This window comes from Diabrotica undecimpunctata, chromosome 3 (assembly GCF_040954645.1).
Source record: "Diabrotica undecimpunctata isolate CICGRU chromosome 3, icDiaUnde3, whole genome shotgun sequence".
NCBI lineage: Eukaryota > Metazoa > Arthropoda > Insecta > Coleoptera > Chrysomelidae > Diabrotica > Diabrotica undecimpunctata.
This window is the reverse complement of record NC_092805.1, coordinates 56115965-56134881: the sequence shown is the minus strand read 5'-3', so window position 1 is coordinate 56134881 and position 18917 is coordinate 56115965. Positions and strand designations below refer to the sequence as shown.

Sequence of the window (18917 nt, the reverse complement as noted above, 5' to 3'; positions counted from 1 at the left end):
AGGAGTCAATCTGCACAATCATTACATATGTAATGCTATAGGTAAGAGAGAGCAGAAAGAGAAAAAGAATTAGTTATATAGGTATATGGTGCATCGTTTGCTGTATATAAACATTTGACCTGTAATAGGAATATAGTAAATGAAGGATTGTATCAATATTTTAATAAAAATATATATTTTTATTTTTATATATGTATAAAAGGAGTTGAATGCAAAAAAATTTACACATACTCTGCAGTAAAATTCATTGTTTATTTTGTTATTAATATAAAAATTACGATACAATAAATACACTGCAACATAATTCAATATAATAATACAATATAAATTAAAATGTAATATTCATAAGTATTTAAAACTGCCAATATACATAAACTTACTTTACGAAGATAAAAATAAAAAACCAACAACTCGGATTATGTTGTAAATTTTCATTTTATTTTAAAATTTATGTTTTTTGCGTATATTACATATATATAATAAGATTAACGTGAGGTTTTTAAATATTTCAAAAATAAAAAAGGAAATTGATAATTGGGATTCGAACTCACAACCACGTTCAGCGTATGAACCAAACACGTAAAGGATTTGCCAATTAGACAAGACACTAACGGATTTCAAAATTGACAGTTCTCGGTAAAACAGTGATTATTTTGAAATACAAAAGCCTAAAATAATTATAAACGTTTAATTTTAAATAATACAAAACATATCACATAAATAATAATATTAATACATATTAAATTATATATAATATTATATATATATATATATACAATATTATATAATATATATATATATATATATATATATATATATATATATAATATTAAATATATATACAAAAGGAACATTTTTATTCTTGAGAGAGGAAGAGAGACGAAGAGAGAGAAAATATATCTTCTGTCTCTCTCTTACTCATTATCTTACATATGTAATGGTTTCACAGATTCACTCCCATGCAAATTTCCAACGCCGACCGTACGTATAGAAGTATAACTTCAAAAGCTTTTGGAGCATCTACTTTAATTTTTGATTGCAATTAATTTAAAGAGCCGGCCGGATTTATTTTTGTAATCATATGGCTCAAAAACGTTTGTAATTATACTATATAGAGGGTCTGCAGATCTATTATCGCTAATATCAAAAAGCCCCAAAAATCTTTCTGTTACCTGACCAATTTTGTTAACAAACCGGATTGTTGAAGTACACTCTGATTTTTCGGTAATATCAGTAGTATCGTCCGCTGATATAGAAAAATAACTGAGATTCATTAATTTCTCTTGACATCTCATTTTTAATATAATCAGCAAGACAATCTATTAAATCGTTTTGAATTGTTTTTGACAAACCCGTGAACACCACTTCTATTTTTTTAATATGACTCTTAGATTTCCTGATCACGTTTAACTGTTAAATTCTTTTCTGCCTTATCTAACCATCTTTTTCTTGGTCGACACACTATCTCAATATTAATGTTTTTACAACTTCTGATAGCGTTGGCTCTTTAAAAAAAAACTTATGATCTCGGCATTCGTTCTTCTTCTATATAGCTTACTCTCTTTGATACTTCCAAAAATCCTTTCCCGTATATTTATTTTTTCTTCTTGTGTTAAGTTTAATACCCATGTTTCGTTTGGATAAAGGACTATTGGTCTCAGAACTGTTTTAAATATATATATATATATATATATATATATATATATATATATATATATATATATATATATATATATATATATATATATATATATATATATATATAAATATATATATATCGAGAAAAGGAGTACGACCGTCAATCCAAAATAAACTAAGGTACACTCGAAGAGTGGTGGGTTTTTCGGTCAAAGTGGAGAAATAAAAGACAAAGAAGGTGGCTACTTCATCTATTTATTGAAGACGTTTCGCTTTCTGCTCAGAAAGCATCATCAGTTCATCTAAAAAGAACAATATGAAACCAAAAAACATCCAAGGAGAAATTACAACAAAAGTGTGTTACCTTACAAAGACATGTAGCAGTCAATGATGTTAAAAATATGAAAAAACTTTCGAAACTGGACATTCAGAGTTAACGTTGTATAAAATAATTAATTGAAACTAGGTATAGTTTGCAATTTAACAAAATTAGCACAGCAAAAGAACATGTGATAAAAATACATGTATTAAAAAGTTATTATAAAAACTTAAGTAAAAAACATTAAGGTTAATTTTAAAGTGTAAAGAACCAAAAAGATCATATGAATGCACTTTTAACAATTTTATTTAATAAATTAGCTTTTAATTTTAGCTTTAGGTAACATTATAAGTTATTTAGAATAATAGTAATAAGATAAAATGAAGTTACCAGTCTTTAGCTTACTGAGACTCGCCGATAAATGAATTTACAAGTTTAAACCCACGAAAACACGTGAAAATAGGTGGCCTTGAGGTCAAAGTGACATAAACAGCAAGGCAACCTACCAACTTCTATTTATATAAGGCGGTATATTCAAAATTTGTGATAAATTTGGTTGACAGCTTGTCATTAAAAAACCAAGCAATGAAAGGAAAAGGTGGTTAAAATCACCACTCACCCCAACAGTGATTGATCTGTCAACACAGAACAAAGCATGCGAAGTCAATCCAAAATATCATATATTATAATATTATGACGTCACTAGTTAGCCAGCTAACAGGTGAAGATTAATACAAATTTCCACAGTCCAAAGGCTCAAACATTTAGGACCGTATGAGAAAGATTCTATGAATCAATTTCAGTTTAGTTTTATCAAACAAGTTTATCAAAAAGAACAATTACTTAATTATGTAACAGTGATATTGACAAATATTAATAACATATAAGTTGATAAAACTAAGTTAAGGAAGTAATAATTTATTTTATTTTATTTTTATTTAAATTTATTATATGAAAATGTAATAACAAAAACCCCAATGTGGGACAAAATTTAAGTAAACAACATATCAAGCCTAATTCTGTAAAATTAATGCATGATAAATTTGACTCAAATTACTAATGTCGGTTCTCTTATTAAGGGTATTAGGATGTTTTAATATTGAACACATTTCTAAAAACTGTCTTTTTACGAGATTGCGTTCAGTGCCAAGAATTTTAACTTCATTAAAGTTTACTTCGTGCTTAGTGTTGATAGCATGTTGGGCAAGAGCACAAGTATGCTTAGATAAATTAATATCACTGCGGTGAGTCGTGAGACGCCCTCTCAGTGATCTCCCTGTCTGACCGATGTAACATGAGTCACACTCAGCACAAGGTATATGATATATTACATTAACTTGTTCCAGAAGGGACAGAGGTGTTTTAGTTTTAGAAAACAAATTCCTGACAGTCTTAGCATTCTTAATAGCAATTTTAACCGGTACGTTGTTATGTTTGTACAGTTTAACGAGTTTCTCTTGGTCGTTTAGATTTCCAAATCCCTTTTATTAAACGGTATGTTGATGACTTATTACTAGCCTTACCTCCAGACAAGATTCAGGCCACCTTGTCTTTATTCAATGAGTTTGATCCTCATTTACAGTTCACTGTTGAACTTGAGGACTCCAACACAAATAGCATTCCCTTCTTAGACATGCGTGTCATTAGAATGGGAGATAACACCCTTACTACAAGTTGGTACAGGAAACCAATGGCCTCTAATAGGTTTCTCAACTACCACTCTTGTCATCCCTTTAAATATAAATTAAACCTTATTAAAGCTTTAAGCTGCAGGCTAAATAGACTGATACATCCGATTAATCGAAGGGAATCCTTTCAATTACTTAAAAATATTCTGATTGAGAATTCCTATCCATCCTCCCTTATTAATAAATACCTTTATACTCAAAGTTATGGTTCTTCTTTAAATGACATACCCAATGGTGACCAACTCAGAACAATATCAAATAATTCAGTTAATAACACTGTTCTGCCTAATACTGTACTTGGGAATCAAACTACCCATTACTCATCTTTACCTTATTTTCCTCAAGTTACTGAGAAACTCGTTAAACTGTACAAACATAACAACGTACCGGTTAAAATTGCTATTAAGAATGCTAAGACTGTCAGGAATTTGTTTTCTAAAACTAAAACACCTCTGTCCCTTCTGGAACAAGTTAATGTAATATATCATATACCTTGTGCTGAGTGTGACTCATGTTACATCGGTCAGACAGGGAGATCACTGAGAGGGCGTCTCACGACTCACCGCAGTGATATTAATTTATCTAAGCATACTTGTGCTCTTGCCCAACATGCTATCAACACTAAGCCCGAAGTAAACTTTAATGAAGTTAAAATTCTTGGCACTGAACGCAATCTCGTAAAAAGACAGTTTTTAGAAATGTGTTCAATATTAAAACATCCTAATACCCTTAATAAGAGAACCGACATTAGTAATTTGAGTCAAATTTATCATGCATTAATTTTACAGAATTAGGCTTGATATGTTGTTTACTTAAATTTTGTCCCACATTGGGGTTTTTGTTATTACATTTTCATATAATAAATTTAAATAAAAATAAAATAAAATAAATTATTACTTCCTTAACTTAGTTTTATCAACTTATATGTTATTAATATTTGTCAATATCACTTTTACATAATTAAGTAATTGTTCTTTTTGATAAACTTGTTTGATAAAACTAAACTGAAATTGATTCATAGAATCTTTCTCATACGGTCCTAAATGTTTGAGCCTTTGGACTGTGGAAATTTGTATTAATCTTCACCTGTTAGCTGGCTAACTAGTGACGTCATAATATTATAATATATGATATTTTGGATTGACTTCGCATGCTTTGTTCTGTGTTGACAGATCAATCACTGTTGGGGTGAGTGGTGATTTTAACCACCTTTTCCTTTCATTGCTTGGTTTTTTAATGACAAGCTGTCAACCAAATTTATCACAAATTTTGAATATACCGCCTTATATAAATAGAAGTTGGTAGGTTGCCTTGCTGTTTATGTCACTTTGACCTCAAGGCCACCTATTTTCACGTGTTTTCGTGGGTTTAAACTTGTAAATTCATTTATCGGCGAGTCTCAGTAAGCTAAAGACTGGTAACTTCATTTTATCTTATTACTATTATTCTAAATAACTTATAATGTTACCTAAAGCTAAAATTAAAAGCTAATTTATTAAATAAAATTGTTGGAAGTGCATTCGTATGATCTTTTTGGTTCTTTACACTTTAAAATTAACCTTAATGTTTTTTACTTAAGTTTTTATAATAACTTTTTAATACATGTATTTTTATCATATGTTCTTTTGCTGTGCTAATTTTGTTAAATTGCAAACTATACCTAGTTTCAATTAATTATTTTATACAACGTTAACTCTGAATGTCCAGTTTCGAAAGTTTTTTCATATTTTTAACATCATTGACTGCTACATGTCTTTGTAAGGTAACACACTTTTGTTGTAATTTCTCCTTGGATGTTTTTTGGTTTCATATTGTTCTTTTTAGATGAACTGATGATGCTTTCTGAGCAGAAAGCGAAACGTCTTCAATAAATAGATGAAGTAGCCACCTTCTTTGTCTTTTATTTCTCCACTTTGACCGAAAAACCCACCACTCTTCGAGTGTACCTTAGTTTAAATATATATATATATATATATATATATATATATATATATATATATATATATATATATACATATCTATATATATATTTTTATTAATGAAAAATTGTGTTTATTTTTACTTTGAATAATTTTAATACAAAGTACTTGGTATCACTGGCTGGTGTATTTCCTTTAAGTAAGTTTTTGGGATTGGAATTGAATCAAAAACACTGCAAACAACACACAACTGTGTCCTCACACAAACTGCAAATAGTCTGGGGTGACCATGGAACATAAAAATGGACAAATCTTGGGAAGTTGGACACTGATTCGGGCTTCGGATTATCCTGGATGACAACAAAGTGCAATCTTCAAAAATCGGCCACTCAATTCCTTCTTAAAACCATGTGGACCTCCCAAATGGTTGGAAACGCCGTCTTACAAATCTCTCATAAAGAACATAGCATAAACAGTCGGTGATTAACTTAACAAAAACTGCAAAATAGCATTTTGAGCCCAAATTCACCTCTCAACTTAAAAAAATTGCCGGCTTTTAAGACTACACGCCAAAAGCTATCTTTTCCAATTCAAAATCTCCACTCTAACTGCTCTAACTTTTCCATGACAAAAACGAAATAATAAAAAACAATCACGAATTTGAAGAAAATCTGGACTAAACAATGAAACCAAACGCTTTGGTGTTCCAAAGTAGGTTCCATCGTAGAGTGATTTCATAATCTTCTCGCAATACTTTCTCACCAAACGAAGTGGATATTTATTTGACGCGTAATATAAAGCGGAATTAACATCAAAAGAATGCAATTAAAATTATTATATACAGACCAGAAATGTTTATATTATCAATCTTAACAACGCAAAAAGATTGAGAATATTTTTCGGTGTTTTAACATATACAGAGTAATTCGAAATGCTACACTACTAATCTTCTAATCTTAAAGATTACCTGTTCTCTCAATCTAGTTTGAAGTACTGTAAGTTTCATGCACTTTGATTTCTTTTCATCAATGCCTAGGGTAATTTTTTCTGCCGAAGTTTGAAATATACTGCATATGTCTCTAACTACATCTAGAGATCTAGCCAGAATCGCAACATTAAGTCCCTGTTCTGTTTAAATTACTATCTCTTAGCAGCCAGTCTGGACACCGATTAAACAGGGTTGTAGAAAAAGTTGTAAAGCTCCTTGCTTTAAACCTTGTTTGGTTCTGAAACTGTCATACATTTTTCCGTTGTATTTGATCTTCATGCATACTTTACTGAATGATATGCTTATCAACATAGATAGGAATACGACAGCATAGATAGGAATAGGAATATTATACTCATAGCACATTCTCTCGGATTGCTGCGTATAAATATGATCTGTGACTGATCTGCTTTTTCGAAATTTGATATTCAAATTGTGAATATATCACTGATATTTTTGTGTTATTTATTGTGTATAGTCCCGTAATTTTGCTTGAATTTGCTTGCAGTTTCATGACTGAGTTTTCCTTTTCTGCCAGTAGGTTTTCATGTTAATGGAATGTTTCTCTTTTATTTTTTTGTGACTAATTGCTATGATAATAAGAGGAATAAGGTTATTAGTAGATTTCACCTTATCTCGGAGACCTTCATGATCTTGGAGTCACCAGTTGGCTAATTGCCAAATATTACAAATTGTTTTAAACCTAGTTTGCCTATTTTGAATAAGATGATGATAATGAGATTGAAAAGTGAATGCGATGGGTAAGTCTTTGAGAATTCATTCAGTCAATTTTGCTTGTACTTTTCGCTAATTTTTTGTATACAGCATCCAGCAGGGCTATTCCCCTATAGTTTGAGCAGTCTTTATTATTTTCTATTTCTATTTCTGAGTATTTATAAAAAAACACGTCATTTTCCTATTACGTTGCTGTTATTTTAAACTTCTTAAAAAAATCTTATTTTCTTTCGGTATAAATCAGATTTCTATTGTCTCAATCTTTATCACACTGAACTCTCGTTTTCTTGATCTACAGATGCTTCTTTCTGTTATTTTTATTCCATATTTTTTATTCTTATCCTATTCCTTTAATGTCTGTAGCATTTCTTTTGCATTACGTTTCTTACGTTTCTTACGCTTCTTTGCATTCGTTATCCACTCGGTTTTTCTTCTTTTTGTTTTTCTTGAAGATATATTTTTTGCTGCCATTTCAATAATTTTTTCCATACTTCTTCACCTTTTCTCTTGGGTTACATGCAGGTTGTGTTATGCGATTTCATCTGCAAATTTTTGTTTACATTTTTCTTCTTTTAGATGTTGTATATTTAAAGTTGCTTCTGGAGTTAAGCTGCTTTTATTTTCATATACCGAATAATAAATAGATAGTCTTTTCACTTTTGATATACAAATGACTTTTATAACGTCTCAAAAGTTTAATCTTATTTGTCTGTAGGATAGGTACAAACCATGAAGATCAAAGAAATTTATCGTCTGCAAGATGGATGCAAATGCTACCTAAAACTAAATGGTTTTATGCAACAATCATTTTTGTTGAAGGAACCACACATATTGTTTATCCCGGGTTAGCAGCTCTTGTAGTCACTCCTCTCAGAGGTACTCTTTGGCGAGGTAAGGATTGTATAAAAATATTATTATTGTCACAGGTATATTCAATTTATTTTTAATTTCATTTATAACCATAATTTAGCAATATCCCTCGTATAAAAAATAACTTCTATATCTTGCCCAAACATGTTACCACAGTCGCTTTTGTTCTCTTCTCACTAGTCACTACTTACAACCTCGTTTATAAGACTTAAGATAGTAGGTGAAGAAAAGATGGAACTTATGAATTAGTGGAGGACCACCTACATATATATCTAAGGGATGTGTATCATATGTTCTCTCCAAATTGTCCACTGTTAGCTCTATAAATGTGGCTGCACTTTTATATATTTTTTGTTAACTAGTCTCAATAAAGGCAGTAAGTAAAAGAACTTGATATGAGCAGCGTTTATTTGGTCAAAAGCCTGTCTATCCGGTCAATATTGCTTAAGGTATTTTGTGCTGATTCTATTGTGGATGAGTCAATTGCAAGGTTTTATCGTGGTCATGCACTTAAATTCTTGTGCTATGTTAGTAGTCTTCATAATATCTGTCAAAAAGTCCGCTATTATTAGTAGAACTACAACACAAATTAGGGATTTATGATTGCCTCCACGCTGCTAATATAACGGTAGGTTGACCTTTAGCATCAAAATTGAGTGAGATATGTTCGTTTTCCGCCAATTTTTCTAGTGCGTTCCCATTATTGTTGCAGTCTTTACATTTTCACTATTTTTAGTGGCATGTAGTCTCATATGTAGATAAGTGAGGGTGTATTTGTGGATGACTTCGGCTGGTTAGTAGACAGCCGGTGGTTTTTAGCTGTTAGTAATGGCGATGATTCCAATTTTTACAATACCATTATGAATTTCATCGTTAGTGGATATGGAGGTAAGGACGGCGTTTTCTAGGTCGATGTCGTTGTTTCTTAAAAATTTGAATATGAAATTGTTCATAGACATGAAACTATCTGACTACCAGTATTCCTAGCTCATTTGTTGTTACTTAGAGTCCACCACATGTAGGCAAACTAGCTTTTCGAACCAGCAATTGAAAATAACACGATCTATCAAAATCTATAAACATAAACAGGGTCTTCTCCTTCCTGTCCTTCTTATAATATGGCGAGTTCCTGTCATTGTTGTCATTTATCTTCTTGTAATGTTGATGTCCAACAGTCATATCAACGTTATACCAACGAGGCCATACTAAGTAAACGTCTTGATTTTGGTTTTCGTCATTTTAAGTGGTATCTTCAATAGCGGCGACTTGTATCGTACACATATGACAACGGCCTGCACTCCCCATTATCTTAAGAGTGTCCTTGTTACGTATCCTCTCATTTAATTTTGTCTTTTTTATTGTTTTTAAAAAGTTTATCTCTGTTATTCTCATTTTCCCTTTTATTTCTCTTTGGCGATTTTGGCCCTTGACAATGGAGTGTGGAGAAGACGATACAACTTCGAACTTTATAGAATATACCAGGAACCTGATATCGTAAAACATATTAAGATAGGACGTATGAGGTGACTAGGGCATGAAATGCGGATGGAACAAAATGACCCAGCTAGAAAAACGCTCCTTGATAGACCCATTGGTCAGAGAAGAAGAGGACGACCTAGAACAAGGTTCCTTGATAACATCGATGAAGACATGAGAAATATGGGAATACGTGCTTGGCGGAGAAAGGCGATGGATAGGTACGACTGGAGAGAAATTCTTGAGGAGGCTAGGACCCACGTAGGGTTGCAAAGCCAGAATGATGATGATGGTTTTGGCCCTTCTCTTAGCAGCCTAAGTCAGTATGCGCCGGATGTAGGTCTTACAAATTCACGTCTTACTCTCTGTGGTCATGTATTTATTACTTCATATTATGTAGATTTTGTAATTTTTGACAAACTTCGAAATAATTATTTCTTGTACATCTTTTTCGTTATTTTAAATTACGAGGTTAGATTTACCATTTTCTCTTAGTAACATATTTAAAATTCGAAAAAAAAAACCATTTTTTTGGCATTTTCCCACATGTTTTTACAATATGAACTCAACTGCATGTCAATAAATAATGATTTTTGTTAGTTTTTCATTCTTTCTAAAAGTAGTTTTAGGTTTGCCATTTTCAGACCAGAACATGCTAAAAATATGACAAATAGTCTTTTTTTGATATTTTTTCCCATGTTTTTAGCACATAACGTTAGCTACATATGGCTACCTAAGTTTTTCATAAGATATTTATATCTTGCGTCTTCCGATTTCTCAGTCGGAATTGCCATTTTTATATTATCTTTTTCTTATTGGGTTATAAATTAAGTTAAGTAATTAAAAATTACCTTTAAGTTATTAGTTTAATACGCTAAAGTATTTAAACAAAAGTGGTACAGTAGGCGGTACTGTAGACTAGCACAAGCTTCATATTATGTTTTCTGTATTTTTAAATTTTAAATAATATTTGTAAAATTATATAAAGTAATTTTATTATTTTTTTTAGATTCGATATAAAAAGTTTAAGTGAAAATAACAAATTATGACCAGTTTTGATAATTTTTTCATAAAAATTATTAAAAATATTCAAAGACATTTTAGACTTATTTGAATCACCTATAGATTCACCACGTATTTTTCCAGAACTATCATTATTACGGCATAGGTGATAAACACATTTTTCGTGATAAAAATATTGTTCATTCGACATTATTTTCAAGATCACAAGGATTTATTACTATATATATATATATGTATATATACATAGTGATTTACAAAATAAAATGTTGTATAACGGACTCCTGGTATAAGAGTAAATTGACTCATAACTATTTTGTGTCACTAATTTCATAACGATCTGCTCTGCATTTTGGTATAGAGAAAAATTTATACGACGAAAGTATAGAAGCTTTCCTTAAAAATATATAAATATTAAACCTATCTAAATACTTATATTAAAAGTTTTCACAGTATAAAACTTTAATTTTATATGAAAGGGGTACAACATGCATATAATAATTATACTTAAGACATGCATTCATTGTAAACTTTATTAATGTAATTAAAGTTTTAATTATGGCAAGACAAATAAATATCAAGAACGACAAATATTATGTCGAATACAAATCTAATTCGTGTACGACGGTATTTTGCGCGATGATTGTGACTGTACCAATGAATTAATAACTGTAGTGTCCTGCTCACACATTGCCGCAATTATTTATTATCTTAGCATTGCAAGGTATAAGTCAAAATTATTAGACCAGCAAAAATACTTTCAGACTTATTTATGACATTAAATACTAGCTCCGTAAAAAGGAATATAAAACTATTATTGTACTATTTTGTAATTTAATCAAATTTCGTTCTTCTTCTTCTTCTTCTTCGTCTAGCCATTCACGTCCACATCTGAACATAAGCCTCTTCAAGTCTTCCTTTCAATTGTTTTTTCCATTTCGTTATTATTAATAAAAATTAAAAAAAAAATCGGTCAGATAGCCAAGCGGGCTGGGCGGCCGGTTCTCATTCGCTTCACTGCGAGTGGTTCAGTGGTTCGATTCCTAGCTCGGTGTACAGAAAACAAAAATGCTAACGCAGCAGTTTAAAATTCTAAATGAATCTGAGGCTTAGACTAGAATATGCTGGTGTCTGATCGGCCTATGGTGGAGCAGTACGGCAAGAGATAAGGGCTTGCGGCTCAGTGATACTCCTCCATAGATCCCTACCGGAAGGGCGATGCGCCTAAATACCGGTGTATATATATATACATATATATATATATATATATATATATATATATATATATATATATATATATATATATATATATATATATAAAATCACCGAAAAAGGCAGTTTTCTCGAATTCAAAGTACTTATGTTTCAGTTTGCAAATGGCAAATATGACCCTGCTATTAGAAAAAACCAAAAAACAAACACGAAAAATCGAAAAAAAAAGGATTTTTGTATTTTGAGCATGTTCTGTTCTGAAAATTATAAACCGAATCGCTCTAATAGAAATAACAAAAAATTATTTCAAAATTCGTTATTTATTGGTATATAGTTGAGATTTGGTACTAAAACCATCGAGAAAAACACAAACAAAGGGTTTTTCGAATTTTGAGGATTTTCTGGAGTAAAATGGAAAATCTAACGCCTTCATTAAAAAGAACGGAAAAAAATACACGAAAAATAATTATTAAGAAGTTTACCAAAAATTACCTGCATAACGTAAAAAGTAAAAATTCTTTAAAAAAGTCAAAATATTTTTTTTAGCTCACTTTTAATCCAAAAAAAATCAGAGGATTTTTGGATATTAAAATGTATGTTCTTTAAGCAAAGGATCGCACAGGAAATTTTTTTTAAGACACATTTTTTGCGATAGTTGATCCCAGACGCATGTATATAAATATATATATACAAATAATCAGTCACGGTATTTCGATAACCCCCCATCAGGTGGCAGCCACACCTTCAATTTTGCAAGGCAAGGGCAAAACGACGAAAAGGGCATTTAAAAGGTTATCAAAATCTAATTTCAAAAACATATTACGCTAATAGTTTTTACTTATTTTATGAGTAAATAGTACAAATTTTCCAACTGTTACAATAATAAATTTCAATAATAAAAACTCAAAATTTTTATGTCTAAACGTCCACTATTTATCTGTTGATAGTAGTAGAACTTATTTTTTGTTTTTTCTTCAACATTCTGTAACATTTTTCTAGTTATGTTGTTACACTCTTGCGTAACTCCCTGATGTAAATCAAAACTGATTTGTGGATTTGTCTGGTATAACTTGAACTTAAGATTAGCCTACAAGTAAAAATCTGATGGAGTAAGATCCGGTAATATCAGTGGCCATTCTATGAATCCACGTCGTTCAATCCATTTTTCGCAACAAAAATGTGTTTAAATAATTTCAGAACCTGCGTGCATAATGAGACCATGCCCGGTGTTGATGTAAAATAATAACTTGGTCAACGTCTTGTGGATGATTTGTAATTTTGTTGGCTATTGCTGCTATTATTTCATTCTCCAACGTATTGAAGTATTTTTCGATGTCCAAATTTCCTTCAATTAATATAGTGCCTAAAAGATAATTACCCAACATACCTGTTCATACATTTAATTTTTGTGAAAATAATGTATGACCTTCACAAAACAAACGAGGATTTGTATCAGAGCAGTACTTGACATTCTGACAGTGAACGTAGCCATTCAAATAAAATGTTGCTTTATCACAAACATGCTCCAAATAATCGCATTTTTGTTTAAGAATGGTAGTCACAATTTCACAATATGCCGTTCGTTTGTCTGGATTATCTTCCATTAGTTCTTGAACTATTTGCAGTTTATATAAATGCAAGAAATCGTTGATTAAAAATTCTTACGACTTCGTGGTAGTTACGGTAACTTCTTAAAAAATTATAATTATTTCACATTTTCGTTTCTTCACATTCAATTCCGAATGTGAGCCGTTTTTAAAACCAAAACTAAACAAAACTTTAACGGTGTTAAACATAATATAAAAAATATTAGGTAATGGATTTCTGGCATGCGTTTTATTTTTTATCAGTTTTTTAATAAACAAATAATAGGTCAAGTACATAATGTAACATAGTACAGGTGAAAATGGTTCATATTAGTTTTTATAGATTAAATATTATCGTCAGTAAAGAAGAAATAAATACAGGTTAACTTTTAGTACTTAATCAGTTAGTAACTAAACACAAATTATTAGTGTAATATATTTTTGAAATCAGAATTTAATAACCTTTCAAATTAAGTGTCAAAGTAGCCTTTGCCCTTTAAAAATATGAGAATGTATCTGTCTCCTGATAGGGGTTCCTAGAAATATTTTCTATATCTAAATGCTCTTTTTTTTAAAGAGTTCATCAGCACCCAAATATTTGATGCTATTAAAATTTTTTGATCGAAACAGATCAAATACACCATTCCAAGAAATTAACGCACCATAAAAAATGTATTAAATTTATTATTAGTTGAATTTATGATTCAAATATTATTAAAGTAAAGTATTAAAGTAAAATAAGTGCTATTAAAGTTAGGAAGGTTAGTGCTAAGAAACATCCCTACATGAAGCCGTCCATATGGCACAAGATCGCACCCAATGGAGACAGCAAGCTAATAATACACTAATTAAAAAAAGTATCGTATAATTTTTAAAATAGAAAAAAAAAGATTAAACGTAATTTTTAATTTTTAGCTGAATATTATAATACTCTTCTATGGACTCCTTTATGTGTCTACAAACCCATAAAATTTCTACTTGTAGGTTGAAACGTGTTTTTTTGCAGAAAAAGAAAGTAAACACAACGTTGATAAGAGAGAATATTTATTTTGGACATTTGTATTTGAGAATTTGATCTGTGCACTACATTTGCTTGATTTTTCAATGAGGAGGTGCATTCTTACAAAAAATGAATAATTTAACGTCAGAACAAGCAGCCCAAATCGTACCTTTAATTGGAGATGGACGATCACTGCAGCAATATGTTGTTGATGTTATGGGAATTCACCAATCCAGCATTTCGGGAGCTTTAAAAAGGTATAGAGAAAGTGGGGGCTACACAAGAAAATTAGTTCCAGGACGTCCTAGGTGCACGAACCCCACACATGACCGTTATTTATCTCTGCAGACTTTGCGTACACAACATGTTACAGCTAGGCAACTGCGAAATGATCTTTCCAGAGTCCGTAATGTTCGATAAGTATCAATTCGCTTAGAAACAGATTAAGGGAATTTTGAATCAGAGCCAGAATACCTGTTATGCACCACTGTTAATGAGAGCACACGGTATGGTACGTTTAAGATTTGCACGAGTTAACATGTCGATTGGAATATTAACGAATTCTTTTTACCGATGAGTCAAGATTTGTACTTTGTGGATCAGACAGACTTATTCCAGTTTACAGACGCGCCGGTGATCGATTTACTTAGTGTAACATAAAAGCAGCCAGGAATTTTGGAGGTGACTCGATTATGATATGGGGGGTATCTGCTTTGCAGTTCACACAGAATTAACAGTGTTTCTTAAGGGGTTTTTGACAGCTGATCGTTATATAAGACAGGTTCTTGAAGAAAATGTTGTGCCTTTTGTTTCAATTATTGGAGATAATTTCTTTCTTATGTAAGACAACGCTCGCCCACACATTGCTAGAATAACAATGCAAGATCTTCAAGAGGTTACTATTAGGAGGTTATTAAGCATGTTCGGTCCTACCTAGAAAGACGCATAAGAGCCCGTATTGTCGCTTTAGATAACTTTGATAAACTGGAAAATACTTTAACGGGAGAATGGGAAAATTTGGAATTAGAGTATATACGGTCTCTGATAAGAAGCCCTCTACAGAAAATGAGGAACGTCATTAGAGCTAGATATGCTAATACCAGATACTAAAATGTTCAATTTGTCCTTGAAATTCCTTATTTTATAGATTTGTATTTTTAATAATTTTTATTGAATAATTGTTATTTTCATTTTTTTGGCCTATTAGTCTTTGATTTTTCATTTTACTAGAGTAAACCCAGCTCTTAAATATTCTTACGTTTTATTCCCTGGCATTTCCAAAAAAAGTTAGGAGATAATAATCAAAACTTCTAGACTTAATACATTTATGCGATACTTTTTGCGACCACCACTGACAAAGGCTCAAGAAATGAAAATAAGGGTTATTAAAGTACTTTCAAGAAAATATTTTTTTTTTAAAAGACATTGCTTAAATTAAGCCTGAATATTTAAAAAAAAAAAATTTTATTTTCTAAAAGGACCAAATTTTACTGATTGTTTTAACCTTAATATTGGGTATTTTCATACTTGAAATATAAGATTTTGAGCGCTTTTTTTTGGTTTAGGCCTTTCCAAAGCTCAACCAGAAGTCCTCCAAGCTGTTGGACCGCTTCAGGTGAGATTGTAATTACCTTCCAAGCATACCCCAGGCATATTCTATGAATTTCCCTTACCATAAGCGAGAGTCTAAAGCAATGCAGATATGTAAAATTCCTTCTAGAAGACTTTGTCAAACTGTTTCAAGGCTTATTTGAATGCCACTTGCGTTTTGAAACTTTGATTGCAACTGACGGGTTGTTACAAATCGTCATCTTAGAGCGGAAATCCTAAACAAACTATCTTGTGAGAGGATCGTGACACAGTTTCTGCCTTACCCAGCTCTTTTGGTATTCTCACCAGTTACCCTGTATTGCTCAATCATTCGCTATACTGATGTATGGGGCGCCCTTCTTATAATACAACGACTTGAGCACATTCCTATTTATGTCATATTTCTGAACTAACAGTCATCGTTGCATCTAAGCGAAATGTAACTCATTACGAACCGCGTAAAAATCAAAGAACCTCAAACTGATTTACAAGTCGATTTACCATCAATGAAATTGAAAAAAAAAATACTGATGAAGAAACGAACTTAACAGCAAAAAATTGACAGAGCCGTTAAAAACGTACTTTGTTGTTAAAATGAATATTATATAAGGGATTTTCAAAGTATAGCAAAATATTGCGTTTATTTTAAATGACGATCATTTTCTAAACATAATAATTGAATTGGTGCGTTAATGTCTTGGAACAATGTAGGTATTTGGGGTTGTAAAAAAAGAGAGAAATTTTGAAATCTTTATGTATGTTTAAATAAATTTTAAAGTTTTAGCATTTGGACCTTATATTTTTATTAATTTATTAACATACGAAAACATCCAAAAGCTAGCTTTTTATAGTATAAAATCATATTATTTTTTTTAAGACGTATATTTCGTTCCTGTTATTACATATTTGGGTTATCAAGTTTGCTGTTTGGTTGGTAGAGAAACTGCCAGAATTGTGAAAACGGTAAGTGTCTTTTTATTTTTAAAAATAAAACTATGCTTATTATATTATACTATATATTATATTTATTTTTACGTTGCTCAAAGAGTTGAAGAAAAAGAAAAGAAACAAAGAAACGACATAATTATATAATATTGTATCAATATATTGATGAAAGTGTATCAAAATTAGAAATTAATTATGGTTAAAGGTAAATCAATGCTGTTATACTTTTTTTTGTTTTCATGTTTTGAGAGACATGCCATTACATTTTACTTTTATTATTCACTCGCATTAACCTTTTCTATTGTTTAAACGTTTTAACGTTTAGCATTCCTTTCCTCAGGTAGCTGTAGCTTCCAGCGTGGTTATTATTAGTTATTGCCCTAGATGGTCGTTAACAGGCTCCTTTACTTGGCTGCACCGTACTGAAGATGACCAATAGTCAGAAATACGTGTATACAGTTGCCTTCCATCGATATATCTATTTTGTTTTTTGTTTTCCTGTTTTGCGAGACATGCCATTACAAATTACTTTTATTATTAATGTGATATGATAAAATAAAATTGCTCAGACACTTCCATTTATAAATTTTTTTCTAATATCTAACATTATCCACATCTTGGTATTCCGACGAACCAATTTCAGGTTGAAATTGGTTCATCAAGACATTCATCAAGACATTTCTTTTGAAAGGTTGTGAAAATCTTATTTTAAAAATATGTTACACTAACAATATAAAGCTTAGACTTATACTGCATGGGATCTACCACATAAACTGCAAGCGTCCGGAGATCCACTGCTATACCCTGTTTTTAAACCGGGAGGAGTAATTCAGATTTATCGCACCGCAATGTTTGTTTGTAATTGGTCCAACCTCAGGCAAGTTTAATCCACTGTTATAAAATTTTGACACTAATGGAATTTCATAGGTTAATTAAGTCATGTCGGCGATTTTTTGTGTTTTCTGCGTTATTCTTTTAATTTTTAAATTTTTAGTCTGCTTTTATATAAAAAACAGTTGTTTTTAGAACTCTTTAGCGACGTATTAGTCTAATATAATATTTTTGGATTACCGTCGAAGGCCGATATGATCAACCAAAAAAGAAGATTTATTTGGTAACTTTTCTAGTGACTTTCTTGGGTGTGAATCTGTCTCTTTAGTTTACTTCTTCTGGTTTAAAAACAAAGCATAGTAAAAAAAAAAACAATTTTCAAAATAAAAATTTTATTGCACATTTCTAGTTGAAAAGTTGTAACTACAGAGAGTTGTAATTAAAGTCATGTTTTTCATAATAATTTTATTTGAATGTTGATGCATATCTGCATATTATCCACAAGTATTTTATATGATGGTACGTAATTACCGAGGGCCAAATGCAAGCATGAAGAGAGATGTTCGTCAGTTAGCCGGTTAGGATATTTTGATTTCACTATCTTCATTTGGGAAAATGCAGACTCACACAAGTATGTTGATCCAAAGAATGCTGTGAGCTGCAGAGTCTTGTCTCAAAGACGGATATTTCTCTGGATTTAAGGTGTATATCCGAAATTATTTTCAGTACCTCATTTTGGACGGAAATGATCTCCATATTGAACGTAACGGATATTTCAGTGGCTATTTTTCCACGTCTTGAAAAGAAAATGGGTTAGACATGAATGTTACAATATTTGTTAGTTTTTTAAAATTAGCGAAGCGTCTTTCACACTCGCTATGAAGTGCTTGCAGCTCCGTCTCGTAATAAACATAATTCAAATGAGCGGCTACCCTTTTGTTCAACGATGGAAAGTTGTTTAAATCCTTTCTGCTAATTTGCTTAATCAATAATTTCAATTTGTTGACAAAATAATGTATTGCGCTCATCATATCGATAATTGTTTTATTTTTACCTTGTAATTCAAAATTAAGGAGGTTTAAATGATTTGTTAAATCTGT

The 18917-nt window shown here is 31.0% G+C and overlaps 1 protein-coding gene across 1 annotated transcript in view; it reads left to right on the top strand.

The window, feature by feature from the left end:
* The window catches only part of LOC140436825 (equilibrative nucleoside transporter 1-like), a 129489-nt gene that overhangs the window by 55008 nt on the left and 55564 nt on the right, over positions 1 to 18917 (top strand). Inside the window, exons 7-8 of the mRNA XM_072525956.1 lie at positions 8003 to 8178; positions 16919 to 17004. Coding sequence (XP_072382057.1) covers positions 8003 to 8178; positions 16919 to 17004 — 262 coding nt within the window. The remainder of the gene's footprint in view (positions 1 to 8002; positions 8179 to 16918; positions 17005 to 18917) is intronic.